The following is a 26,198-nucleotide window of genomic DNA, read 5'->3' on the forward strand; positions in this document are numbered from 1 at the left end:
TCCTCCTCTTCCTCTCTTTCTCCCCTTCCTTCCCTTCTTCCCTCCTCTGTCTCTGTCTGCCTCTGTCTGTCTGTCTCCCTCCTCCTCCTCTTCCTCCTCCTTCTCCTCTTTCTCCTCCTCCTCCTCCTCCTCCTCTTCTTCCTCCTCCTCTTCTTCCTCCTCCTCCTCCTCCTCCCCACCATCATCTTCATCATCATCACCCCCACCACCATCCTCTTCCTCATTATTATGGCCAACAACAACAGCAAAGGCTGGCTGCCCACTTTCGGGCACGGTGCAGAGGGTTTGGGGGCTAGAAAGGGGGACTCTGGGACCCTTCCTGCTCCGACATCCTGCAGGGGGCTGCTGCCTCCCCAGCGTGCCCCCCCTCCCCGGGAGTCTCTTTCCCTCAGTGGGCCCCAGGAATTTAAGGGATCCGGTTCTGTGTCCTTGTTTTCAGATGAAAAAGAGAAGTTTGAGCCGACCGTCTTCAGGGATACGCTTGTGCAGGGCCTCAATGACGCTGGGGACGACCTCGACGCAGTAGCCAAGTTCCTGGACTCCACAGGCTCCAGGCTGGACTATCGCCGCTATGCAGACACGCTCTTCGACGTCTTGGTGGCCGGCAGCATGCTAGGTGAGCCCGGCCGCCCGGCCGCCCGGCCGCCCGGCCCGGGGAAGGTGGCACAAGCCCGATGCCCCTCCGTGTCGGAGGGTGGCCAAAGGAGGGAGGGCGCCTCGCTCGGGTCTTGCCTCATGGCTGCGAGTCCTCAGCCTAGACCTCCTTCTCACGTCCAGGGGGCTGAGGGTGCCCGGGTATGAGGCACGGAGACCGGAGTCCTGGGGCATCGGGAGAGGCTCGGGATGTCTGGGCTGTCAGAGCTTCGTCCTCCTCTGCTCGGCCTCCCCATAGGAGAGCACTGGGAGGGTGGGCACCCCTCCTCGGAGTGACCTCCCCGTCCCCCCGGACCCCTTCCTGCTGCCCGCCAGGGGACGCCTTCCTGCTGCTCTCTCATCCCCATCTCCCGGCATGCTCTCTCCACTTGCCAGCCTCCTCTGATCACAAAACGTCCAGAAAGGCTTGCCATGAGCCGGCTGCGTTTGGCGGCGTGTCCGCTGCTCCGCCCTCAGAGCTCCCACCTTCCGGGGAGCCGGAGAGGGCGCCGTCCCCTCCTCTGCAGGGAGGTCAGCCCCAGGAACCGGCCCTCGTGCTCTGGGCTTGACGCTGAATGAGGTTTGCCTACGGACGCTGGTGGCTGTGCTGGGCGAAGCAGCTCCTGCCCTCCCTGGAGACGCCAAAGGAGGACCCAGAGCCCATTCGGGGCTGCTCCGCAGAGGGAGAGGGCGCTAAGGAGCCGGGAGCTGGGGTGGGGTCCCGAGGCCCAGAGGGAGGATGGAGCCCTCTCCACGGATGGGGACATCACCAAGCGCTCCTGGGCACGAATGGCATCTTGTTGGCCACTTTGGGTCTCAAACGTCGCCGAGCGCCCGGCAGAGCCTGGCCAGAACCTCCACCCAGGACGAGATCAGCAAATCCTCGTGAAACACTTGCCGGGAATAGAAGCAGAAGCAGAAAGACGGACCGTCCCTGCCCGCAGCGGCTCATGTTCTAACTGGGGGAGCAGCACGGGAAGGGGGCTGGGACGGGGATGCTGGAGAGTCAGGGCAGAGCCAGGAGAGGCGCGACGGAGTGGACACGTGGGGCGTCGTTTCCTCAGAATGCATCTGGGGAAGAACTGCCCGGGGGGAGGAGGGGGCTGCCAGGGCAGAGGCGTGTGCCAGGGTCAGAGGGATCGGGCCAGGGAATGGGGGAGAAGTCGGAGGAGACAAGGCGCCCTCCGTCCCCCCCATCCCCTCAGAAGCAGGTGCATGTCTGGTGCCCAGGGATGACGTGAGCCTCAGAGCGGTTCCTCAGTCTGCACGGTTGGCCTGGCAGCAGGAATGGATCGGGCCCTTCAGAGGAGAAAGGACGTGGGATGGACCGTCGTTAGGAAATCAGAAAGGGGGCAGCTCGGCAGCACAATGGATTGAGAGTCAGGCCTAGATATGGGAGGTCCTAGGTTCAAATCCGGCCTCAGACACTTCCCCGCTGTGTGGCCCTGGGCAAGTCACTTGACCCCCATGGCCCACCCTGACCACTCTTCCACCAGGGAGCCAATACACAGAAGTTAAGGGTTTAAAAAAAAAGAGTGAGAGCATCACCAGGCATCAGATCAGTGCAGGAGAGGGAGAGAAGATGAGAAGGACCATGGGAGAAGGAGAGCCGGTGAGCGAGCAGTTCAAGGGTTTCCTGAGGACCTTCCCAAGCCAGGAGAGGAGGAGGAGGCCCTTCAGCTCCTTGGGCAGACCCTCTGGGTTGAGTTACCAGGAAGACTTGAACGAGAGTCCCATGAAATGGGCAGCCATCAATGGTTGCAGTCTGCATTGTGGGAGGGAACTCCTAAATCGGTGGCATCCCAGGGGCGGGTGCATGCGAAGCCCTAGAATAAAAAAGCACAAAACAATGACCGTCTCTGGCATCCCTGCTGCCTTCCTCCAGGTCAGGGTGATGGAAAAAGAGTTTTAGGAAGAGTTCTCTCCCACGCTCTCGTCAGGAGCACAGCTGCTCCGAGGAGGAGCCGTGGGCATTCGAAGCTCTGGATGGACGTCCAGGGAGGGAGACATAAGAAGCTCGTGCACCAGGCTGGCGGAGCTTGCCCAGGCCACTCACATGGCCCCACTGGGCACAGGAAAAGAGAAATGACTCTTTGTTCTTTGTTGAAAATGGCTGGCGAGACACGTGTGTGCAGGAAGCCAAAAAAGGGAATCGAACTGAAATTTGGCTCCAGAAGGAAAACCAGAAAAATGAAAGCCACAAACCGAACCCAACTCGTCTGTCCTGCGATCATGGCTCGGCCCCCATCCAGAGGGGCCGTTGGGCCGGCTCAATGAATGGGAACCAACAATAGCATGTATTAACCACTTACCAGGCACAAGAATCCCAGGAGTCTGTGGCGAGACACAGCCAGTCCCTGCCCTCAAGAAGCTTTCATTCTCCGGGAGGAGAAAACAGAAAGAGCGACGGGGGCCAGGTGGAGGCGGAGCCCAGAGACGAGCGCGCAGGGCCGGAGGGCAGCGGATGGGCGCAGCCCTTCCAGGAGCATCAAGAAAGCACCTTTGATTGAGGTTCGCAGAGTAAGAGGCAGAGAGCTGGCCACGGTAGTGAGCGACAGGGTGGAGAAGATGGCAAGAAGATAGTCGGGAGGGGGCCAGTGTGGATGGGGGACGTGGGATGAGGCTTCAGTGGGGGGTGGGGGAGGGCTGGGCGGGTCGGCGCCCCCTTGTTCTGGCATCTTGGCCCCAGAGTGCTAGAAGTGAGGCAGGACATGGTCTCAGGGCCCAATCTGGTGGCCTGGAGGGGACAAGAGGTAGGACGATGGCCACTGTGGGCGGCTCCTTGTCCTCCTGACATGTCTGAGACGAAGGAAGTCATCCTCTTCCCCCTATTTCTGAAGAGGGCAGTTTCCCACTATATCCACCGAGGATGGAAACTTCTGAAGCAGCCCATCTTTGAGCCTTTGACCGGGCTATCCCCCATGCCAGAAATGCCCTCCTGGGCCTCCAGCAATCTCCTGGCACACACACACACACACACACACACACACACACACACACACACACACACACACACCCGTGTGATCTTTCCTTGTCGGGGCCCGGGGCCCTTCCTTCAGTAGCCTGGGAGCCCCCTGAGGGCAGCAGCTCCCCACTTCGGGGCTCTGTTCCCACGACAGACAGAAGACACTTGGGACAAAGCGTGTCCAGCTCCCCGGCTCGCATCCACCAGGGTCACAAGTGCTCTGCCTCCTCCTGACGCCCCAGGACTAAAGATAGCCACGCTGGGCAGAGCCAGGAACTCGCTCTCGGGTCTGGGAAGAGACCCCTGCTGGGCATTTTAGTGAAGGCCTCTTGCAGGAACGAGAAGCAGGCCCAGAATGAGGCCTAAGGTCAGACCTGGAAGGAGATCCGGGAGCCCCGGCCCAGGACGCTCACAGCAGCCCGGAGAGGCGCCGTCCTGCCTCCTCAGAGCGGGACATACCGGGGTGGCGCTTCTCATTTCTCTCTCGGGTCAGGGTCTGGCCTAGCTAGGGAGACGCCAGGCAGGGCTAGTCGTTGCCCCAAGAGAGCCAGCCTCCACCCGTGTGCCCAGAATGCCCGGGCACCAGGCTGGGCACTAGAGATGCAGACACAAGTGTGGACCAGCCCCAGCCCGCAAGGAGTTTGTGTTCTATTGGAAGGACGTGGATGCAGAAGAGATGAATGAACTGGGGAACCACAAAGTGCTTCAGGGGCCCAGTAAGCCACTGGATCGCCTGGCCTCAGCCATTATGTGTGTGTGTGTTAGGGACTGAGCAGTCCTCGGAGCCTGGCCGAGGGAAAACTTCTCCAGAGCTGCCCCAAGAGTGCCTCCTCCGGAGACAGGCTTCTCCTTTGTGGGGTCCTTTAGGCAATCCCTGTTGTCATCTGACCCCTCCCTTCCGTCTTTGCTGAGGCCCCCATTCCTGCAATCGACTCCATCCTCATCCCCACACTGAGAAACCTCGGCTGCCCTGAAGTCTCCATCCATAGGCCAGCTCCCATCTACTCGGGCCGCTGGATGGTCCAGTGGACAGAGCTTTGGAACCTGTTCAGATCTGGCCTCAGACACCAGCCGGGCGATCCTGAACAAATCTCTGGCTCGGCCTCAGTTTTCTCATCTACAAAATGGGGACCAAAATAGAACCTCCCTCCCAGAGTTATTGGTGGAAGGATCTGAGAGAATATCTATAAAGTTCTTTGCAAACCTTAAAGTATTAGACAAATTCTAGCTATTATCATGATTATTAGCTTATTGTCTGCTCTCTTCACTAATTCTTCTGGATATAGTCATTATGCATGTTGTTTCCCTTAGTAGAATGGAAGCTTCTGGAGGTCAGGAACCACTTTTGGCTTTGGCTTTGTGGCTTCAGCACCCAGCAGAGCGCCCTGTGCAGCCCAAGTGCTCACTGGGTGCTTCTGGTTGAATCTGATGGAATACTTGCTGGGGGTGTTCTAGTGGGAATCCTCTTCCAGTGATGAGTTGGATCGAATGATTTCTGGGCTCCCTCTTGCTCTGAGATACTCAAGTGTCAAGTCTTCATCCTCGATGCTGAGGAGAATGGGGTTTCCTCCTGGACCCAAATGCTCCCACGGGCTGCTCCCCTGGGGCACCTTCTCCCGGGGCCTGGGCTGGAGACAATGACACCCTTTCACTCTTCCCCTTTTCTAGGTGCTCGGCAGCTCCTCATCCTCCTGTTTGTATCTGCTGTGGTTGGGGGACCTTTTTTTAGGGTTACACTTTGTCTGCCTGGAGTTACCCCAGAGTCTGTGTTTCCTCAGATACATCATGGCCCCTCTGCTTCCAATGCTTGCCTGGGTGTGTGGCCTTTCCCCTCAGTGGGACGTAAGTGCTCTGGGAGCAGGGACTGACTGGCCCGATGCCTGGCACGATAGCCAGTGCCCGCCAAATGTGGATGGACTGGGAGCGTGCAGAGAATCCACCACATGTTTACAAACCGTCCCTTCCTCAGGGTGACTTCTTTAGCTGGTGCCTTTTGCCCATTCCATTAGCTTCAGTCTTGGAAGGCAAATTCTTGGGACTTTTCCCCTACTTCTGGGTGCATATTCTATCTTTGCTCCACAGCGCTCTCTCTCTCTCTCTCTCTCTCTCTCTCTCTCTCTCTCCTCTTCTCTCCTCTCCTCCCTTCTCCTCTCCTCTCTTCCTTTCTTCTCTTCTCTTCTCTTCTCTTCTCTTCTCTTCTTTCTTTCTTCTCTCCTCTCCTCTCCTCTCCTCTCCTCTCTCTCCTCTTCTCTCCTCTTCTCTTCTTTTCTCCTCTCTCAATCCCTCCCTTCATCTCCCCCTCTCTCGGTCTCTCTGTCTCTCCCCCATCTCTCTTTGTCTCTGTCTCTTTCTGCTCCCCCTCAAAAATGTGAGTATTAATATTTGATTTCTTCCTATCCGAGATCTCAGATTCAATCTCAGAGTTGGAAAGGATCTCAGCCTAGTCCAGCCAAGGGCTCCTCAGGCTGCCCAAGAGGCCGTCCGTCCATTGTTTCCTTGAATAAGTCCAGTGAGGGAAAGGCTGAATGACTCATTTTTCCCGACCTCTTTCTAGTCATGGGCGATACGATCTCGAAGTAAAGTAAATAGATCCCGAATGCCTCCTCTTTCTGTGTAAACACGTTTCAGCCACTTCTGTGGCCTGTGCTGACTCTCTCTGGGAAATCTTGTGGGTCCCGCTATTGACCTCCCTGCCGTCTTTGTTTCAGCCCCCGGCGGGACCCGCATAGACGATGGCGACAAGACCAAGATGACCACCCACTGTGTGTTTTTTGCCATCGAAGATCATGATACCATCCGAAACTATGCTCAGGTCAAGGCTGGGGTGGAAAATTGGGACTGAGAAATGTCAGTAGTGGCAGAAGAAAAGAGCTGAGGCCCTTGGGGGAAGGGTTGGGCAAAGAGAGCCTCCACTGACCAGATCACTGAGTGGTTCAACATCGGTCATCTGTCACTTGTCTCAACAGGAAGCCAAGGGGTAGGTGGGATGGGTCCGAGATGGAGGGTCAGGGCCCCGGGCGCCAATCTCCCCTCACTGGCTGTGTTGCTGCCCTCTTGGCAGCCCATTTCTTCCTCTGTAGACTGGAAAAGCATTTCTAGAACTCTAAGCACTACAAGGTAGCCCTGGGTTCAAGTTCTGTCTCTCAAGCATATTGACTGTGCCACCCTGGGCAAGTCCTAGCCTTTTCGTGCCCTCGACAATTCTTTACTACAGACTGCAGACGAGTGCCAGCCTGCATTAGAAGAGGGCACTTCATCTGGGAGCTCCCTAAATGAATGAAATCATAGGTTCATTCCCCACACACAGTTATAAACTATGTGTGCCCGTGTACCCCTATATGTTTAAATACACATTTCATACATGTAATCGATGTGAAAGCTAGTAACCTCATTAATTCAGAATCCTCCTTTAAGCAAAGAGAATGGCTTTCTAGAGCGAACCCCAGCCCGCATGGCGGAGGGAGGCGAGAGCAGGATTCCAGCTCTGGGTTCTCCATAGCTAGGGGCCTCAGAGTGGCATTACCACATAATTCCAGTGAGAAGAGGAGAACCTGATGTGAGTCACCCCAGGAGCTCTTCTCTGGGGTGTGGAAAGCCGGTCCCTCTGGGTCCTTGATCTAAAGAGGGACGGGAACGAGAGCTCACCTAGACATGCGGCATCCTCTGCACAAACGTGAAAAATGGCGTCTTTGGGCTTTAAGTTTTTCAGAATCCTGGCTCGCCATCATGTCACAGTGATGCTAGGAGGGAGGGATGACCCTTACAGAGCTCTTCTCTCACCCTCCCACCCCGCAACGAGGCTGTAGTGTTAGTGTTGTTCCATTTTACAGATGGGGGGAAAGTAGGGAGAAATTTGTATTTTTGTAAGTAGATAAGTTCATATCGAGTTCCGTCCCCTGAAGGGATTGGACCCTTTTTTTTTCCATAATGGCAACAGGAGATTGGCCTCCCGCACTTTTAGTCGGAGATCCTCCCTTTCTTTCTTCCATTCAGTGTATCCAGAAAGCTCTAGCCTCTTGGTTAAGCAGTCTCCATGCCTTCAGCCTGCCCATGGGCACTCCCCAGCCTCCTTTTTGTCCTCCCATCTCCCCCTACAGGGTTCTTAGCATTTTTCAAAAATAGGCTCAAATTTCCCTTCAGGCATCTTCCCTCATCTCTATCCTAAGTCTGATAAATTCTCCCCAGCTTGGGGCAGACTCTATCTTGGAGGGAAAGTTACAGCATCTGGATAGTAAAATTCCCTTCTGCCTTGATTGAGCAGCTAGTTACCCAGGAACCTGGTAATGAAAGCCGGTCTATTCTGGCTCGGATGCTGGAATCTCCTCCCTAGGTTCTGTTTTCAGACCAGTTTCCTCTGGAAAAGAAATGATCTTTCCCTATGGGAGTATTTCCCCAGTGTGCTGGGAGGCTTCCTTCTCATGTTCTTGGGTGCTCTTGCCTACTCAGAGGTGGCAAAGAACAAGCCTGCAAACCCTCATTGGTTGTGTGGGAAGCCTTTAGTTCTCTCCCTCACTACCTCAGTTCCTAATATCCCCCTCTCTACCTAGTTCTATCCCTAGTATTTAGTAGGGGCTTAATAAATGCTTGTGAAATTGATTAAATTGTCTACCATCTTTTAGCTTGTTTTATGGGAGTTTCAGATAATATACATGTGCTTGTGCCTCTTGTCCGCCCCTGAAGAATGTAAGCTTCTTGAAGGCAGAGATTATTTCAGTTTTTCTCTGTATCCTCACTGCCTGGCACTTAGTAGGCATTTAATGTCACTTTATAGGAAGTAAAGAAAAGAAACTCCTTGGTGGGTTACTCTCTAGTTAGAGCTAAAAGTTGGAAGATGACTTCACTCAATTTCCTAAGTATGGATGAAGCCCCTGTGATGTTCCAGGAACTGATCGAGACTCTGGGATTATAAAGCCCCTCAAGGAATTTCTAGAAGTGATAGAAGGGCCACTATGTGGATGAAGGGTGGGACAGAACAAGGAGGGATGGGAGGAAGCTGTAGAGGCAGATGCCAGCTTGGGAAACCAAGGCAAAAATGGAACAGTCCTTGCCTCTGAGGAGCTCACCTGCTCCTCAGATATGTTGAGACCTGAGAGGCAGCTGTGTATGATGGGAAGATTCAGGTACAAGGAAGATGTGTTGTGTCTCATCTCTAGGCTCTGACCCAGCCTCCACCTTGGTGACTTCTAAGTCCTGCAGCCTCTCCAAGCCTCAGCTTCCTCAAGTGTAATGGGGTGATGCCACATGTACTGTCCCAGGGTTGTTGTAGAGAAGGCACATTCGAACCTTAAGTGTGTTCAAATCTGATCTGAGGCACTTCCCAACTGTATGACCCTGGGCAAGTCATTTAACCCTCATTGTCTAACCCTTACCTCTCTTCTGCCTTGGAACTAATATATAGTATTGATTCTGAGAGGGAAGGGAAGGGAAGGGTTTTTCAACCACAGACGAGCACCCCTGAAGGGTGGTGTGAGTGTGGGAGTTTGGGGAATGTCATGGCATCTCCATGCCAACAAAGCATTCCTTCTTCCTTTTGATGCCTTTGACGACTCACATGCTTACTCTTTCATCTTGTCTCCTTCGCCCTCTAGGTCTTCAATAAGCTCATTAGGAGATATAAATATCTGGAAAAGGCATTTGAAGATGAAATTAAAAAGGTAATTGCAGATGGAACACAGATACAAATCTGGCTCCAGCAAGAAGCCCCCCAGTTCCAGGGACTGTGGAGTAAACTGTGTTGGGTCGAGTAGATTCAGCACTTCCGTCGTTTAACTGGAAAGTGTGCCCAGGGGACACAGGACTTTACTTGGGGCTGTCAGAGTGGGGGAAGGTGCCCCAGTGCATGGGAGGACCCTGGCAAAGAGGCTGAGAGTCGGGAAAGGAAGACAGGTGTGAGCTCCCTGCGAAGGCTGACATCAGACCTGGAATCCGAGTCGCCAGTTCTGATTTGTGAGAGCTCCTGAGATGGAAGGGGCCGTGCTCACTACATAGCGGAGGATGAGCATCGCTGGACACCACTTAATCCATGCTACACCACTGCTCCCGTCAGTGATTGCTTGTGTGACCCTAGACAACTGTCTTCCTTTCCCTGGGTCTCAGTTTTCTCATCTGGGCAATGAGAGGGTTGGACTAAATGTCCTCTGAGGTTCCTTCCAGATCTAATGTGGAGATGCCATGAGCTGTGACCTCTAAAAGATGGGAGCTTCCAGGGGCCCGAGACTGCCCCTAGAGGCTCCTTCTGTTCACCCTGAGATTCCTGCGGCTTTGATTCTCGTCTCTTCATGCCCAAGGCTGTCCTTGCACAGGAGGTCCCGAGTCTTGGGTGTTAATTCTGCCACTAATTTTGGGTGTGATTCTGGGCAGGTTAGGCTTGTCCTCTGTCACCTGTCTGGGCAACAATTCCCTCACGTCTCACGTGGGAGAAGACTGGGAAGGCAGAGGTGACTCAGCCAAGGGCTAGTGGAGAGGGCTCTGGACTCTGGGGTGGGAGACCCCAGTTCCCAGCTCACCTTTGACTTGTGTTAGCTGGGACTGACTTTAAGTGGCCCTGCCATACGAGTAGGAGGTGGATGTGGTTGGTTTTGTTGTTATTGTTGGGAGACGGATGGAGGCCAAGATAGGACAGCAGAATTACGCTGGCTTTTAAGCTGAAGGACTTCCATGTGGATCCCAGCTCTGCCACTTAACTTCCTGCGGGGCATAGACAAGCTACCTCCCCTCACAGGGCCCCCATTTCCCTTTCTGTAAAATGAGGGTCCTGAGGGACTGGAGGCCTCGCTTCCCTTTGGGGCTCCCATATCGCCAAGATGCTTGGAAGTCATGAAGGCTTAACCATCTTTGTGTGGATCGTGGATAAAAAGTCGAGGGCAGACGTACCCTTTGCTGTAACGGGTCTTTAGTACCCCCCCCTTGGTAGCCTTGGCCCATTTGGGCATCCTCTGAGGGATTCTCTCTGTGCATTCATCTGCCTTACCGTCATGGTGTCTTGTGTTTGACCCACAGCTCCTCCTTTTCCTGAAAGCCTTCTCAGAAACCGAGCAGACCAAGCTGGCCATGCTCACGGGCATCCTCCTGGCCAACGGGACGCTGCCGGCCACCATCCTCACCAGTCTCTTCACGGACAGTATAGTCAAGGAAGGTAATTCGTCTCTTGCGGTTTCTCATTGTCAGAAAGAAAAGGAGGGAGTCAGAGATTCAGGGGACGGACCTCTGGCACGCTCCGCTCCCTCCCTGCCTTCTCTCGCTTGGTCCTGAATGCCCAACTTGAATGAATTCCGCTTAATGCGCTTCTTAGGTGCCCGCTTTGTGCTTGGCCCCGCGCTGGGAGTGCCAGGGACAAAAGGACAGACACGTAAGTGCCCCGTCCTGCAAGAGCTCGCCGTCTCGGACGGGGGGCAGCAGGGACGAAGGCAAGTGGCAGCTACAGGCAAAGTACATCCAGTCATTGGGCTGGCGTTAGTGACAGCCAGGGGAGCGTTCGAGGACAACATCCCGTAGGAGGCCGTACTTGAGCTGAGCCTTGTTGGCTTTCACTGAGGGCATTTAGAAAGAACGGCCGACCCCGAAAAATCTGAGGGACACCCAGAAACCGACACGGAATCTGGGGAAGATGGGCAGAGGCTCACAGGGTGGCAGTCGCAAGGCCCAGGGCTAGGGGAGATGTGTGGTCAAAGGACAAAAGCACGGCTGCGGATTCCCTTCCGGGGTTCGTGGTTTTAGCCTGGTTCAAGGGATTCTGGTCCTCGAAGCTGCCTCCTCCTTCAGGATCCAACCTTCCACTTCTGTCAGCGTCCATGTTTGGCCGGCTTTGTCCTTGGCATGCGCCTCTGTGTGGCCTCTCCTGGATGTGGCCTCTCCTTTCTGGGGTGACCATCGCTAGGCTCCCGACTCCCTGCCTTCTCTCCCACTGACTTTTTGTCCAGAGTCACTTAGCCTCTATATGCCTCAGTTTCCTCTTCTTTTTTATTAATTAATTAATTTAGAATATTTTCCCATGGCTACATGATTCATGACTTTTCCCACCCCTCTTCCCTCCCCCCTCCTAGAGCTGACAAGCAAATGCCCTCAGTTTCTCCTTCTGAAAATGGGGGTATTATTAGCACTGATGCCTCTGGGTTGTTTATGAGGCTCCAGAGAGAAAATCTTTGTAAAGCTCTGTATGAATGCTGGCATCTGGGTGGTGCCATGGGTAGAGCACAGGCCCTGGAGTCGGGAAGGTCTGGGCTCACAGCCAGCCTCGGACACATGGCCGGATCTGAATGACCCTGGCCTGGCTGGCTGACCCGGGACAAGACGTGACACCGCTTGGTGCTTGAGGCCATTTTCTAAGAATATTAGCTGCAGAGGACTTGCTGACCTGTGCTGGGAGAAGCTTCCTCCTCTGGGAGTTCCTGAGGCCCATAAAATTCCGGGTTCTGGCCCTGCTCTTTCCCTCCAGAGGAAAAGAAAAATGGGAGCGTTTCTGGGAGGGGCTTCTTCTCTGAGGAGCTTCCGGGAGTTTTCTGCTCCAATTTGTTCTTGCTTTGCCCAGGTTTCTTTGGACACATCCCACCTCTGTGTGTTGTCCTTTCCCCCTTAGTAGAACGTCAGCTCCCCGAGGGCAGGAGCGGCTTCCTCTTTGTTCTCGTCCCGCCACCTGGCTCAGCTCTGGGCACCTGGTTAGTGTTTAATAAATGAATGGAGCAGCCGCAGCCCTTCTGGTTTCTTAACTTACCGAAGGCAACCTTTGAGGCATTTGCTGGTCGGGGGAAGCCTGGGCTTTCCTGGCTTGGCTCACGTCTTTCCTCACAAGTTTCTCATGAACCTTCCACAGGCATCGCCGCCTCCTTTGCCGTAAAGCTCTTTAAGGCATGGATGGCCGAAAAAGACGCAAACGCCGTGACGTCCTCTTTGCGAAAAGCCAACTTGGACAAGAGATTACTGGTGAGTAGGACGCATCGTCCCCAAGGAGGAGCCCGGGGGAAGGGGTAAGGCAGAGCTCCCAGCGTGCGCAGTGCCCGCTCCCTTGTCCTGCTCGGAGAACGTTTCCCAGGACGGGAGGTCGGGAAGCCTCTCGAAGGCTCTCCCTTTGCCGTACGGTCCCAGGCCGTGGGAGCCGAGTGGGGGGCGATTCCTCGGCCGTTCCCCCGTGCTGTCCTAGGTCACGGCCCGCGAAAGGGTCTCCCTGAACGCTGGGAAATCGTTGTTGAGGTGTTGCCGGCATTCGGAGGGACGGCAAACTTGGAGAAGCTTCGGAAGAGCAATCTGTGTAGAAGGTCTAAAACTCAGCTCGACTCAGCTGTTAAGATATATCCCAGGGGCAGCTGGGTCGCTCAGTGGATGGAGACTCAGGCCTAGAGACAGGAGGTCCTGGGTTCAAATCCGGCCTCAGACACTTCCCCGCTGTGTGACCCTGGGCAAGTCACTTGACCCCCATGGTCCACCCTTACCACTCTTCCACCAAGGAACCAATACACAGAAGTTAAGGGTTTGAAACAAAAACAAAAACAAAACCAAAAAAGAATGTATCCTGAATGTGTGATCAAAACCAACAGAAACAGAGCACTGTTGGCGTGAGGATTTTCAAAGAAGCATCATCTGTAATTGAAAAAAAAAAAAAAAAACCAGTGGAAGCACCGATCATTCCCAACAGTACAAGGCTGTCGGAAGAAATTGGGACGCGCCACTTTGGGCCATCTACTCCCAGGAAATGAGACCAAAGAGGCCCAAAGAGCTTTGGGATGAGCTGCAGGAGGTTCCGCTGAGTAGAGGAGGCTCACTGGAGAGCACACGTGGGGACTCTGACTATGGCTGTTTAAGAAGGAAAATGAGTGAAGGAGAATGGAGAGAAAGAGAATCCTGACAGAGCTTTCCCCCTTCCACTGCCACCTACTCTGCGTGCACCTCGGATATAGGAAGCAGCTTCCATGTTGTCTCTGTCTGACCTCCTTGGAGGCAGAGACCTTTCCTCAACCCCAGGGCTTGGGACAAAAATCCTTGGGACTGACATTCCCCCTTTTTTCCAATCCAAAGGCAAACCCCCTCCCAGAGGCTCTCATTGACTCTCATAACGGTCACTATCTTTCTGTCTAGGCTTTCTTCTCTCTTCAGTCCTCCTTTCATTTTCCAGAGCTAGTTTAGCCGGATGACTCCCTGCTCAGGAACCCTACATGGCTCCCTATCACCTACTGAACAAAACTCCTTAGCCTGGCTCTCAAGTCCCTAGTGTCATCTCCTTCCTCCTTCCTTTTCTAGTCCTGTCAAGGACTATCCCCACTTCACCCCTTCTGAATTCCCACCAGACTGACTCGGCCCTGCTCTCTCTTACCTCCTAGCCTGTGTCCTTATTGTCCCTGATGCCTGGGCGAACGCCCCTCCTATTCTTACTGGGGAGCTCTTTCAAGGTGAAAGCTGAAGACCAGGAACTCTCCCGGAGCCTTCCTCCCCACTCTCTTCCAATAAATATTCCCAGTTTCCATTCTCCCCGTTCAGGCAGCCTTATGGCCCATTTGGATATCAGAAGGTGGTCGGGTATCGCTGTGCCCTAAGAAATGGCCAGCCCGGTGAGCCAAAACATCAGCCTGGGAAAATGAAGGGCACGATGCAGAGGGAAGCGCTGAAAAGAGCACGAGCCAAGTGATGGGTGTGGTGGGGCCCGTCACTCTCGTCTGTCCACACTGACCCGGTGGGACCAGGTGGACAGGAGCCGAGCCTGCACAAGGGGGATTCCAGCCGCAGCCCACGTGGGCATCTTCTGTGCTGGCTTCAGGGGACACGGACCAGACCGAGGATTTCCCTGGCAGGAGGAACTTCCAGATGGGGAAACATCTTCTAGCAAGGCAGGGAGCACTTTGAGTCTTTGAGAATGTCTACGTCCGTCCCGTGGGCAGGTTGGCCAGCGTCTCTGGGCGAGCGATGCTCTCGGCTCCCCTTGGCACGTGGACTCTGGGCTTCGCTCGCCTTGTGCTCCTGGTGGCTGCTAGCGTTTGTTTCCTTCAGCCTTGGGAAGTCAAGTGTTAACCCTGAGCCAAATCAGCCCGTCTCCAGTCGTCTCCAGGGAGACCTTTGCCTGAAAGGACGAAAGGAACCGCATCGTGGGTCGGCTCCCTTCGCCCGAGACAATGGAGAACAATCGCGTTTGAACTATGGCCGTGTTCCGTACAAGGAGGTCTCGTCCCGTCACGGCTGTCACGGACGCCGTAAGTCTTGCTGAACAGAACGCGCTCCAAGAGATTAAGAACAAAGGCTGCATTCGGGTAGTGAAGTGGAAGCTGCAGTCCTGCTTCTGGAGCTCACCGGTTGGGCGGCCTTGGGCAGGGCTTCAGCTTTGGGAATGGAGTGACGTCCGGGGCCTTCCCTTTGGTCCTCCCATCATGGAGTCCGCTGCCTTTGGCCTGGGAAGCCTTGGTCCTTAGCTTGACTTGGTTTCTATTTTAGATCACCGCATAGATTTTTATGACGTACTCTGTTTCGATTTTATATTGCATTATATGTTTAAATTATATCCTATTTGTATTTTGTTACCTCCTCTATTTGTAGCATATGCTGTGTTTGTATTTAAACTGCTGTGGCTTCCCTCAGCCCCCCAAAAGAGAACGCACATCCCTTGACGGGGGGGAGGGGCCCATTTTATTTCTGTCTTTGTAACTCCCGCCCCTGGCGTGTGGTCAGTGCCGTATCATCGACAGACATTCATCGAATGAAGGAATAAACGAATGACTAGATGAAGAAACAGAAAAGATCCTCACAAAGAGCCAGTGACTGGAGGGTAGAGGCAGCCGAGCACAGGGATACACAGGAGAAGCCAATCTATGGATGATGCAATTTTGAAGGCACACCAGGGGATGGGAGGGTGCAAGCGGAGATTCTCAGACAGAATTTTAAAAGCCAATCAGTAGAGCCCCCAAAAGCCAAGGGACAAGCAGCAGCAGCAGCAGCAGCGACCAACCCGTGGATGTGCTTTCTAGTCTCGGGAAGCTCTTGGGTCTGCTTGGGCATGCAGGGTTTCCTGGAGGACGACATGGAAGGGATTTTGCATGTGGTTTCCTACAGCGGAGCCGTGTTAAGATGCTGGAAACACAAGCTCCAGCCCCCTTCACTGTACATGGAGCCGCACTGTTGTTGCTGAAGCAAAGCTGGAGCCCAGGTTGTCCCGGCCCCAAGACTTCTGCTCTCTCCACCGTGTGATGCTGCCACCATACGTGTAACTATTCTTCACGTGATCGTCTTAGACAAAGGCCTGGCTTGCTACAAGTCACGGGGCTCATTCAGGTCCAGGCTCTCGTGCCAAGGAGCGGCCCGGGGGCATCAGCGGTGCTGCATCGTCTCTCCAGATTCACTTCCAGGATGTGCCGTACGAGTACTGAGTGATGGAGCCCAGACACTTGGCAGCCCCTGAGGATTCTTCCGTTTTCTTTTTTCAAATGAGATATTTTCGGGTGCTGTTGCCGTGTCCCGATGTGACTCCTTGCCAACCTCCCTGGCAATGGGGTAACCAAACACTTCTGGGTACTGGAAGTCCTTTTCTCACTCTGTAGAGTCCTCATGAAGCTTCCCTTTGGGGGTGAGCACACATCTCTGCTTTGCACTCAGAATGGATGCTTTATACAGTCCTGAAGCTTCCCTTCCTCAGTTTGTCCCATTTGTCCTTGGTTCCCAGTGCACATGCGCTACTGTCAGCCCCACTTTTCCGGGGATACGACCATTGACACCAGTGAGAAGCCAAATCTTTTGACCACTCGAAGCCACGTGGTCATCCTCTCGTCTAAGGGAGTGGGTAGGAATCGATGACTTTGTCCTCTCCCTGTGGGCCATCGCAGCACTTGGCTCTCAAGAGCTTCCTTTCCCTCCCTCTAGACTGGTCTGTTGGAATGACCTGGTGGCCGCCAAGCACAAGACATTCCTCAGGTGGCCTCCAGTTTGGACTTGCTCCATGCCAGTGATTGATCACTTGATTCGGTAAATGTGGGTAGGAATCGCTCCTACCTTGCATTGATTCAGAGAGTCCTTCTTACCTGAGAAGGGGATCAGATGCACAGCACCTCATTCATTAGATTAATTGGGACGGTGGAACCCCATCGAGTACTGGCTTCTCTTACAGCGCAAGCCTCCAGGGTTTACAGTAGTTTTTAGTGCTCTTGGTCCCAAATCATCCCCTTTTCTCCCTCTTTTCCAGGAACTCTTTCCAGTTAACCGCCAGAATGTGGATCACTTTGCAAAATACTTCACGGAGGCAGGCTTGAAAGAGCTCTCTGACTTTCTCCGGGTCCAGCAATCCCTGGGAACCCGTAAGGAGCTCCAAAAAGAACTGCAGGAGCGTCTGTCTCAGGAGTGCCCCATCAAAGAGGTGGGTGGACAGGCCGCATGTCTCCCTGACTCCCCCATTTTGTTGTGCTTCAGGCACAACCAGACTGGTCGGTCCAAGGGACAGTCACTCACGATACGTTCCTATTTTTTTTTTTAAACCCTTGTACTTCGGTGTATTGTCTCATAGGTGGAAGAGTGGTAAGGGTGGGCCATGGGGGTCAAGTGACTTGCCCAGGGTCACACAGCTGGGAAGTGGCTGAGGCTGGGTTTGAACCCAGGACCTCCCATCTCTAGGCCTGACTCTCACTCCACTGAGCTACCCAGCTGCCCCCCCACTGAGCTACCCAGCTGCCCCCAATACGTTCCTATTTTTGCCTTCCCATAACACCTCTGAGGTGGACAAGGTTGAACAAGGGCCCTCCTTGGGCCCAGCGGCCAGGGGGAAGGTAGCCATCCCACACGGAGCTGTTAGCACCCTCAGGTTTGATGATCCGGACAAGCCCCACGTGCCCCGCCCCCAGTCGCATTATTTTGGTCTTCCTACCACAAGGGCGTCGTGGTACAAAGTGGACTTTTCATGTTGAGCAACAATTCTTGGGGAGTGTCGTAATGGCCCCCTCTTTGCTTCTCAGAAGCATTTCTCCCAGCAGCTGCAGAGAGGGCCGCCGGCCAGAACTCGGCAGATTTATTTTTGGTCTTGATGTCGCTTCGCTCCAGAACAGAACAATGGGCTCCTTCCCTTCTGAGGCACCAAGGGCAGAGAAGGACAGGCGGAACGGGCCTGGCCCTGCCTAAAGCTCCTGGGTGGTGAAGAAGGTCCGGGAGGTGAGGGACGGCTCCCTCCTCACTGTCTCTCCCTCTTCTCTCCCTGTGATAGATTGTGCTCTATGTCAAAGAGGAGATGAAGAGGAACGGCCTGGCGGAAACGGCGGTCATTGGACTCCTGTGGACATGCGTCATGAATGCAGTCGAGTGGAATAAGAAAGAGGAGTTAGTGGCCGAGCAGGCCCTGAAGCACCTCAAGGTTAGGCTCCTCTTCCCCGTCTGCTGGGGCTTTCCCTCTTTCAGTATTTTCTGAAAGCTCCAGATCTATGGACGTGCTGCCCAGCTGGGGACAAGGGGATCATTCTCCCTCATCTGGAGGCTTCTGGGAACCCCGAGGCAGGTCCAGCTGGCTTCAGTGAATTTGTTTGGGTCTGTTTCTTCTTCTGCCATGTAGTCCCAACACCTCTGGGTCCCAGAAGGAGATCTTAGGAAGATGCTGTGGCCTACAAGTCATTGCCCTTCTTTATTCAGCCCATTTGCTCATCCTTCCCAGACCTGGCCAGGCTGGTTCTCAGGCAGTGGACACATGCCTGTCTCACAGCACTCTGGCCCTGGCCAGCTTGGGCGTAGCTGCCATTGCTGGTGCTTACTTAAAGGGAGAACCTCGGAGACCCCGGATTTCCTTAAGGCCACCCTGGAAGGAGCTTCCTTACTGGAGAGGTAGAGTTTTCACCAAGCCACAGGATTAAGCATGAGGGACTTTTAGGCAATGAGGTCTTGCTCCAATCTCCTAGGAACCAGAACATGGAAAGTGTATGAGATTTAGAGTCGAGGGAGCTGGGTTCCAATCCCACTTCTGTGATTTTTGAGCAAGTCACCATACCTCTCTCATCATGAGTCTCCTCATCTGTAAAATGGAGGGATTGGACTTGCTTTCCAGAGCCTTCTCTGAGAGGCTCGTGACTTCTCTAAACTTGGTGGCCTCAGCTGGGGAATGGGTGAGGATCCTAACCCTTGCCGTCTCTCCCTCGTGGTCTTGCTGGAAGGAAAGCTCTTTGTAAACTTCAGAACCCTTGTAATAAATGCGAGTTAAATCCTGGTTCTGGGTGAGCCTCTGGTGTTTGGTACCTGTGTGACCTGAGACATGTCACTTAACTTCTGTCAGACACAATTCCCTCTTCTGTAAGACAGAGATTGGACAAGATGGCCTTCGAGATGCCTTGTAGCTCTACAGCAGTGATTCCCAAAGTGGGCGCCGCCGCCCCCTGGTGGGTGCTGCAGCGATCCAGGGGGGCGGTGATGGCCGCAGGGGCATTTCTCTTTCCTATTAAATGCTATTAAAATTTTAAAAATGAATTTCCAGGGGGCTAAGGAAGATTTTTTCTGGAAAGGGGGCGGCAGGCCAAAAAAGTTTGGGAATCGCTGCCCTACAGCAATGATCCTCTGACCGTCCACATATCAGACGGGAGAAAAATTCCTAGACCAGAGCATTTAGGCCATTGTTATTATCAACAGTTGACAGCTGAGTCGGGCAGACAACAAGGGCTTGGGTGGGTTCCTCTTTCTCTGGAGGTGGGCCGGCCTTGCTCCAGCGGCTGCTATTGGACCCAGCTGGGTCACAGGCGCCTGCCCTCAGGGTGCTTACAGTCTACCTGGGGAGACCAATTGGACAGACTGGAATGAAGCAGCTGGAGAGTTAGGGCAGAGCTGGATGGGGCCCCAGCTGCTATTCTGCCCAGCCTAGACCCAGACAGGCAGCCTCTCTCGCCTGCGCTCGAAGACCTCCATTGAGCGAGGAACTCAAGTTAGAGGATTACAAACTGGCTTCCTTCCAAAGGGCTTCACACCTATATTCTACTTGTGCAGCACAGCCCTGGGACATAGCTGTGATTATTTCCCCCCATTTTAGAGATGAGAAAACTGAAGTTCTGAGGGGTTGTGTGGCTCGCCAGGGGCTGTGCAGCTAGGAAGGATCTGAAGCAGGATTCAAACTCGGTCCTCTTGACTCTCGGGTTGATGATAATATATATTTCAGTTTTGAGGATCATAAAGAGAGTGATGGGGGTTGAGATCGAGTCAGGGAAGCTTCTCAGACACTAGTCCAGAGAGGACCCTGATCTTGGGGCACGAGAGGGGATACAGGAAGGAATTCTGGGCAGAGAGACTTGGGAAGAGAGGAAGGAGACCAGCCAGGCCATGGGAAGTTACTGAGGTGGACTCACTCATTCCACAAAACTTTACTAAATGCCTGCCACGTGCAGGGCACTGGGGATACCATCACCGAGTGGCTTCCCTGATCCTCTGAGAAGCTCCAGTGCTGAGTGGCTGGCCTGGAGGGGTATGAAAGGACTCGGAGAAGGTGATTTTCATCCATAATGTGGTTATAAAGTCGGGGATCTCCCAGCACCTCGACCTCCCTCTATCTGTCCAGGGGAGGGGCAAAGGGGGAATAAGCTCCGCAGTTAGGAGAACTGAGGTTTGAGCTACTCCTTGAAGGAGAGCCCTGGAAGAGAATTTGGGGTACGGACATTGTAGCAGAGTGACAGGGCCAAATGCCCACCACGATATCTCCATGAGGCCTTCCCGAATATTCAGAGCTATCATTTCTAGAAGGCTTTAAGGTCTGCAGAGCACTTTCTGCATGTAATTTCCTTTTACCACAAGCCCCCCCAAAAGAGAGGTACCGCTATTCCCATTTTACAGATGGGGAAACTGAGGCTTGCCCAGGGTCACACAGCTAGTAAGTGACTGAGGTGGGATTTGAACTCGGGCCTTGCTGATACCATGTCTGCTTTCTCCTTGCTGGCTTGATGAATCCTGTTCTTTCCCCATCCTTTGCAGCAATATGCCCCACTCTTGGCTGCATTCAGTTCCCAAGGCCAGTCCGAGCTCATCCTGCTGCAGAAGGTCCAGGAGTACTGCTATGACAACATTCACTTCATGAAGGCTTTCCCCAAGATCGTGGTCCTCTTTTACAAAGGTTGGTCCTCCGCTTCTTGGCCCTTCCTCGCTCCTTTAGTCAGTCAACAAGTGTCTGTTCCCCAGAGTAGAGGAGTCGGGTGCAGGGCTCGTAGATGCGTGCCCACCTCTCTGGAAAGGGGGGGAGAAGAGCTTGTTTACAGCATCTCAGGGCGGGATGTCCCTGGGTGATGCCCCAGCCAAGACGAGACGGAGGACATCCGGGCATCCCCCCATGGCGCCATGTGCAAAGATGGCCAGGACCGGCCAGCAGGGCTTCCTCCCGACCAGTGTTCATGGAATTTCCAAGGCCATGTTGCTATGGAGACTTGCCCAGCCGGGGGTCCCCCATTGTTGCAAAACTCCTTTGAATGGATTTAGCCACCGGCAGGTGTAGACGCCCCAGTCTGCTCGTGCATCTCCAGAACATTCAAAGTGGCCGCCATGCGGCTCTCATGTGGCGATGGGCAAGAGAGGGAGTGTATTCTGAAATGCTCATCGGGAATCATGGCTGTGGTCAATTCAGTGGAGATGGCCGTGGTCCTGGGTTCAAATGCGGTCTCAGACCCTTCCTAGCTGTGTGGCCTGGGCAAGTCACTACCCCAACTGCCTAGCCCTTACCTCTCTCAGAGATGCTATTGGCTTGCCAGCATGCACAGCCACCGTTCACCAAATGGAGAGCCTGGAGGAGCGAACCCACAAGGACACGGACACAGGGAAGGAGCCCAGGGTCCTGATTTGGGACGGGACCCAAACAGTCTCTGCCTCTGTCTCTCTGCCTCTGTCTCTCTTTTCTGGACGGAAGGACAAAGAAGGAGTTAAACAACCGGCAATGTCGGACCCCAGACAGGGCAGGCAGGCAGGCAGGCTTATCCCTTCCGTATGGTCTCTCTTGAGAAGCTCTGAGCTCCCCGACTCTTTCTCTCTGTCTTTGTGTCTCTTTTGTTCACAATTTTATTTTCCCCCCAATTGCACGGCCAGACGGTTTCCAGCATTTTAAAAGCATTTTGAGTCTGAGAGTGTCTCCCTCCCGCTCCGAGATGGTAAGCCATCTCGTGTCGGTCTGAGAGGCGTCACCACGTCAAGCATTTTCCATTTTAACCCTTTTGTGGAAGGAAACGCGGGCAAAAAACGAAGCTGGCTTTGGTCTGGCTTCAGACTGCGTCCACTCCTTGTCTTCCGTGTCATCTGGAGGGACAGCGGCCTCTCCTTCAAGCTTCCTCCGTCTGTGCCTGTTAAGAAAGTCTTCTTGGCCCTTCTTGGGAGCTTCTGCCCGTCCCTTCTTCCCACCAGCTATTCAGACACGTTCCTGGCCCGGCTCTTTGGGCTTTTCAGGGGCTTTTGTTGAACTCGGGTGGGGACTTGACCCCTTAGCTGGCCAGATGCTGGGGCAGCCTCCATTTTTGTTATTCCGTGGCATAGTAAGAAACATTGAAGAATTGCTGGCAAGTGCCGAAGCATTCAAGTACCTGATTCAGCAACGCGCAGAATGGACAGCTCTGAAGGAATCCCTCTGGGGGTCCTAAATCTGAGGCTGGCATCAGCCCATTGGACACCAATGCAGTCCAATCCCCTTGTTTTACAGCTTGGGAAACTGAGGCCCAAGGAGGTCAGATGACTTGCCCAGGGTCACATGGGTGCTGAGCATCAGAGGCAGAATTTGAACCCATTTCTTCTGATTCCCAAGCCAGTCCTCTTTCCACTATGGCGTACAAGAAGTTGGATTCTTTCTGGAGAAAATATTTTGAGTCTCTACTTTAAAATTAACAAGGAATATTCATAAAGTGTTTTCAAGAGCTGCTCCGATGGTTCTCCAGGGCCCTCGTCTTACAGACCTTTTTACCGTGAGGTGATTGGGATAAAGCAGATCCGTAACTTTGAGGGGCTAGAACAGGCCGCCCGGTCAGAGGTGTGTGGCTAAGGGGAACAGAGAAGCTAAAGGGAAAGCCTGTGCTATAAAACCAAAAAGTGATAGTAAAATTTAATATATGGGACCTTGACGTTGGGGTGAAAGGGATCCCCCAGGAAATGCCAGATCCTCTCTCGATACTCTAGAGGAGGGGCGCATCGCTTAAACTTTCGGGTTCCTGTTGTCTTGGGCTATCAGGTGTGATCTGGGTTTGGAAGTTGTTCCATCTGGCTTGGGGACATTTTATAAATGGCAAACCCCTACAGGAGCTACCAGGGTCCGTGGAAACTCTTGTTCACTATTTACAATGAGATCTTAATCATCTATAATTTAAAAAAAAAATCACCAAGTAACAAAAGCATTCCCCGGGTTCCCGGAGACGTGGTTAGTGATCCCTCTTTGTCAGGTTGGATTACTGAACTGAGACACTCTTGAATGACAGGAAGAACGAATCTATTCTTAAAATAATAGGGGCTGCATGAAGCAATGAATTCTCATAATGCTTCTTAGAACCAAAAGAAAAGATGCTGATTGTTCCTCTGAAGAAGGCGAGCTTTCTGTGCTACTTGTCCCTGATTTCAGATTTATTTTGCTTTGAAGAAAGTAAATTTAGAAATAGGAAGTCATTGTATTGTGGCCGTTTTCTCATATATGTCTTCTCTTTCTTTCTACATCCCCAGGTATAAGTTAATATATAACTTTTCCCAAATTAATAAATGGATCAATTCAAGATTTGATTTGGGCTAGTCTTTCGAATACTGTTCTCCCCATCCTTCTGGGAGATGATAAAAAGCAAAACAAAACAAAACAAAACGGATCATAGCTTTGTACAATCTGGACACCCACATAAAATTTTCTAGGAGAGTTCTTATATTATTTATTGCATAATCAATCAATACATACGCATTTATTAAGTGCCTGCTGTGTGCTTGACACTATACCAAGTATAATAACCCAAAGATCTCAAGGCTCTTTGGTGGGAAAGAAAACTTGTAAAATACAACGGGTTATCACTGGTGTTTTGTGGGTCTCCCTCACTATAGTGCTCAGACATTATCAATGGTATCTTTCAGCAAAATGTAGTTTCCTTAACTCTTTTCATTAAGTCTGTTTCTGCCACTTCTCCCATTACTTCAGTAAATCACAACACATGTAGTTCCAGGCCCTTATTTTAACTCGGCGTGCATCTTTCTTTCTTTTTCTTTTTTCTTTTTAACCCTTACCTTCTGTCTTGGAGTCAATACTGTGTATTGGCTCCTAGGCGGAAGAGTGGTAAGAGTAGGCAATGGGGGTCAAGTGACTTGCCCAGGGTCACATAGCTGGGAAGTGTCTGAGGTCAGATTGGAACCCAGGACCTCCTGTCTCTAGGCCTGGTTCTCAATTGCATCTTTCTTTCAACTGTATTTTTTGTAAACAAATATATTATTGGAGTCTGCTCTCTAATTCATTCTGCTATCCTCTTCCATTTTCAGGTGACTTAATTCCATTCCTATTCATTGTTATGATTATTAATTTCCTTCCATCCTATTCTCTTATAATTTCCCACCTTTTTGTTTCCATGCCCTCTTCATAAAGGAGAAGATGGTAGTGTAAGATGAGTAAGTTTAGCATCTGTGCTCTAGATTTGCTATAATCTGTTTCTAGTTCCCTGTAATCTTTTCTTTTTTCTCTCACTCAGAGCCAATAAGAGATTATTGTTCTTTCTTTATTTTCTTTTAAATCCTTCTTCAAAATCCACCTTTCTCATTTAGACATTTTTGTTGTTGTTGTTGTTGTTATTTAAAGCTTATTCTTTCCTAATCCTATTCTTTTTTTTAATTTCCTCCTGGTCCTTCTCCCTTTTCCCTCCTGATTACATGTTTTCTTCTCATCTGTCTGTCTATTCTCCTTTGGCCAGTTCAGGTACAAGTGAGGTTCGATTATCAGTGGCTTCTCCACCTCCCACCTTGTTTGTACAGACTACCCCTTGGGTATCCCAATTATGAGCAACAATTTCCCCCAACTTTTTCTCCTTCACTCCCCGCGCCCGGGCATTCCTCCTTACCCTTATTCTTATTTTTAAATCACCAAGCAGAACCGAATCACTTCCAGTTGCTCTGTTGAATGAAATCCCCTCCCTGACCCATGAAGATGATAAAGTTCTGAGAAGCTACACGGATCATCTCCCCATATTAGAATTTCAGCAGTTTATGATCATTGCTAATGTTCACCTTTTTATATTTCTCTTGACTCTTCTGTATTTCATGACTTCCACACAGCTGTGTTCATCAGGGATAGGAGTCCTCTGTGTCATTGACTATCCATTTTCACCCCTCTTGAATTATATTCTGTTCTCTGGGGTAAGTTACTCTTCACTGTCAGCCTAGGTCGTTTGCCTTCCGGAATATCGTATTCCAAACTTCTATCTGTTAAATCTTTTGTCCTCCAGAGTATGGCTCCTCAGGACTTAATTTTTTTTTTTTTAGTGGTTTCTTAAATTATTTTCTTTGACCTAGAAACCCTGGATTTGGGCTATAATCCTGGGAGCTTTCATTTTGAGATGTCTTTCAGGAGGTGATCACTGGATTGTTCCTTTTTCGACTTTGCCCTCTCGTTCTAAGAGATCTCGGCAGTTTGCTTCTATTCTTTCTTTCTTGAAATATGATATACAGAATTTTTTCTTGGTCATACTTATAGGTAGTCTGATGATTTTTAAATTATTCTCCTTGATCTGTTTTCCGGCTTGTTTTTTTTCCTGAAATAACCTCATATTTTCTTCCATTTTTCTAGTCTTGCCACTTTAAAAAACATTTCTTGGTCTCTTGTGGTATTATTAGCTCCTATTTAGTCAGTTCTAACTTTCAGGGAGTTGTTTTCTTGGTAATATTTTGAACTTTTTGTTCTGAGCTATTAAATTCTTCTTCTAAATCTCCCCCCACCCCATAATTCTTTCTTTCTTTCTTTCTTTCTTTCTTTCTTTCTTTTTTTTTTTTTTTTTTTTTTTTTTTTTTTTTTTTTTTTTTTTGCTCTTCTGCTCTCATTTGGTTTGGTTTGTTTGTTTGTTTTTAAATCTTACGTTCCATCATAGAATCAATACTGTGTATTGGTTCCAAGACAGAAGAGCAATAAAGGTTGAGCAATGGGGACTAAGTGGCTTGCCCAGAGTCATGCAGCTAGGAAATATCTAAGGTCAAATTTGAACCCAGAACCTCTCCTCTCTAGGTGTGGCTCTTCATCCACTGAGTCACCTAGCTGCCTCCTCATTTGGCTTTTAAAACCTTTTCTACTCTGCTCCCCCCTTCAAAAAAAATAAAATAAAATCAGCTTTCTCCAGGCCAGCTCCAGCTCACCTTCTCAGGCTCTCTGTGACCCAAGCAAGCACATTGTCCTGCTGGCTGTTCCCTGAACGGGATATTTCATTCTCACCTCTGTGCTTGGGGAGAGGCCATCCCATTGTCCTGTCGGGCATGTCCTCCTTCCTTTGCCTCTTATACCAGGCTTTTCCCATCCCTTCCTCCTACTCATGGCACTAATTTTCTATCAGAATTCTTTGTTCAGCTCCTGGTGATGGACTCCAGGCTGCCCAGGAAAGAGCTCTGGCCTCTCTCCAGTATTGGCGAGTTCCTGCTGGAATAGCCCATGTGTGAGGTGGACTGACCGCCCTGGCAGAGGGGGAGGCTCTGGGCTTTCAGGCACCCGCTGGGGGGA

General features: G+C 51.9%; 1 protein-coding gene across 1 annotated transcript in view; it reads left to right on the forward strand.

Moving 5' to 3' along the window:
* BZW2 (basic leucine zipper and W2 domains 2) overlaps positions 1–26,198 on the forward strand; it is a 65,952-nt gene that overhangs the window by 34,948 nt on the left and 4,806 nt on the right. Inside the window, exons 3-10 of the mRNA XM_044679876.1 lie at positions 440–616; positions 6,307–6,410; positions 9,187–9,252; positions 10,598–10,733; positions 12,408–12,517; positions 16,749–16,919; positions 17,757–17,903; positions 20,486–20,624. Coding sequence (XP_044535811.1) covers positions 440–616; positions 6,307–6,410; positions 9,187–9,252; positions 10,598–10,733; positions 12,408–12,517; positions 16,749–16,919; positions 17,757–17,903; positions 20,486–20,624 — 1,050 coding nt within the window. The remainder of the gene's footprint in view (positions 1–439; positions 617–6,306; positions 6,411–9,186; positions 9,253–10,597; positions 10,734–12,407; positions 12,518–16,748; positions 16,920–17,756; positions 17,904–20,485; positions 20,625–26,198) is intronic.

This window comes from Gracilinanus agilis, chromosome 5 (assembly GCF_016433145.1).
Source record: "Gracilinanus agilis isolate LMUSP501 chromosome 5, AgileGrace, whole genome shotgun sequence".
Lineage (NCBI taxonomy): Eukaryota > Metazoa > Chordata > Mammalia > Didelphimorphia > Didelphidae > Gracilinanus > Gracilinanus agilis.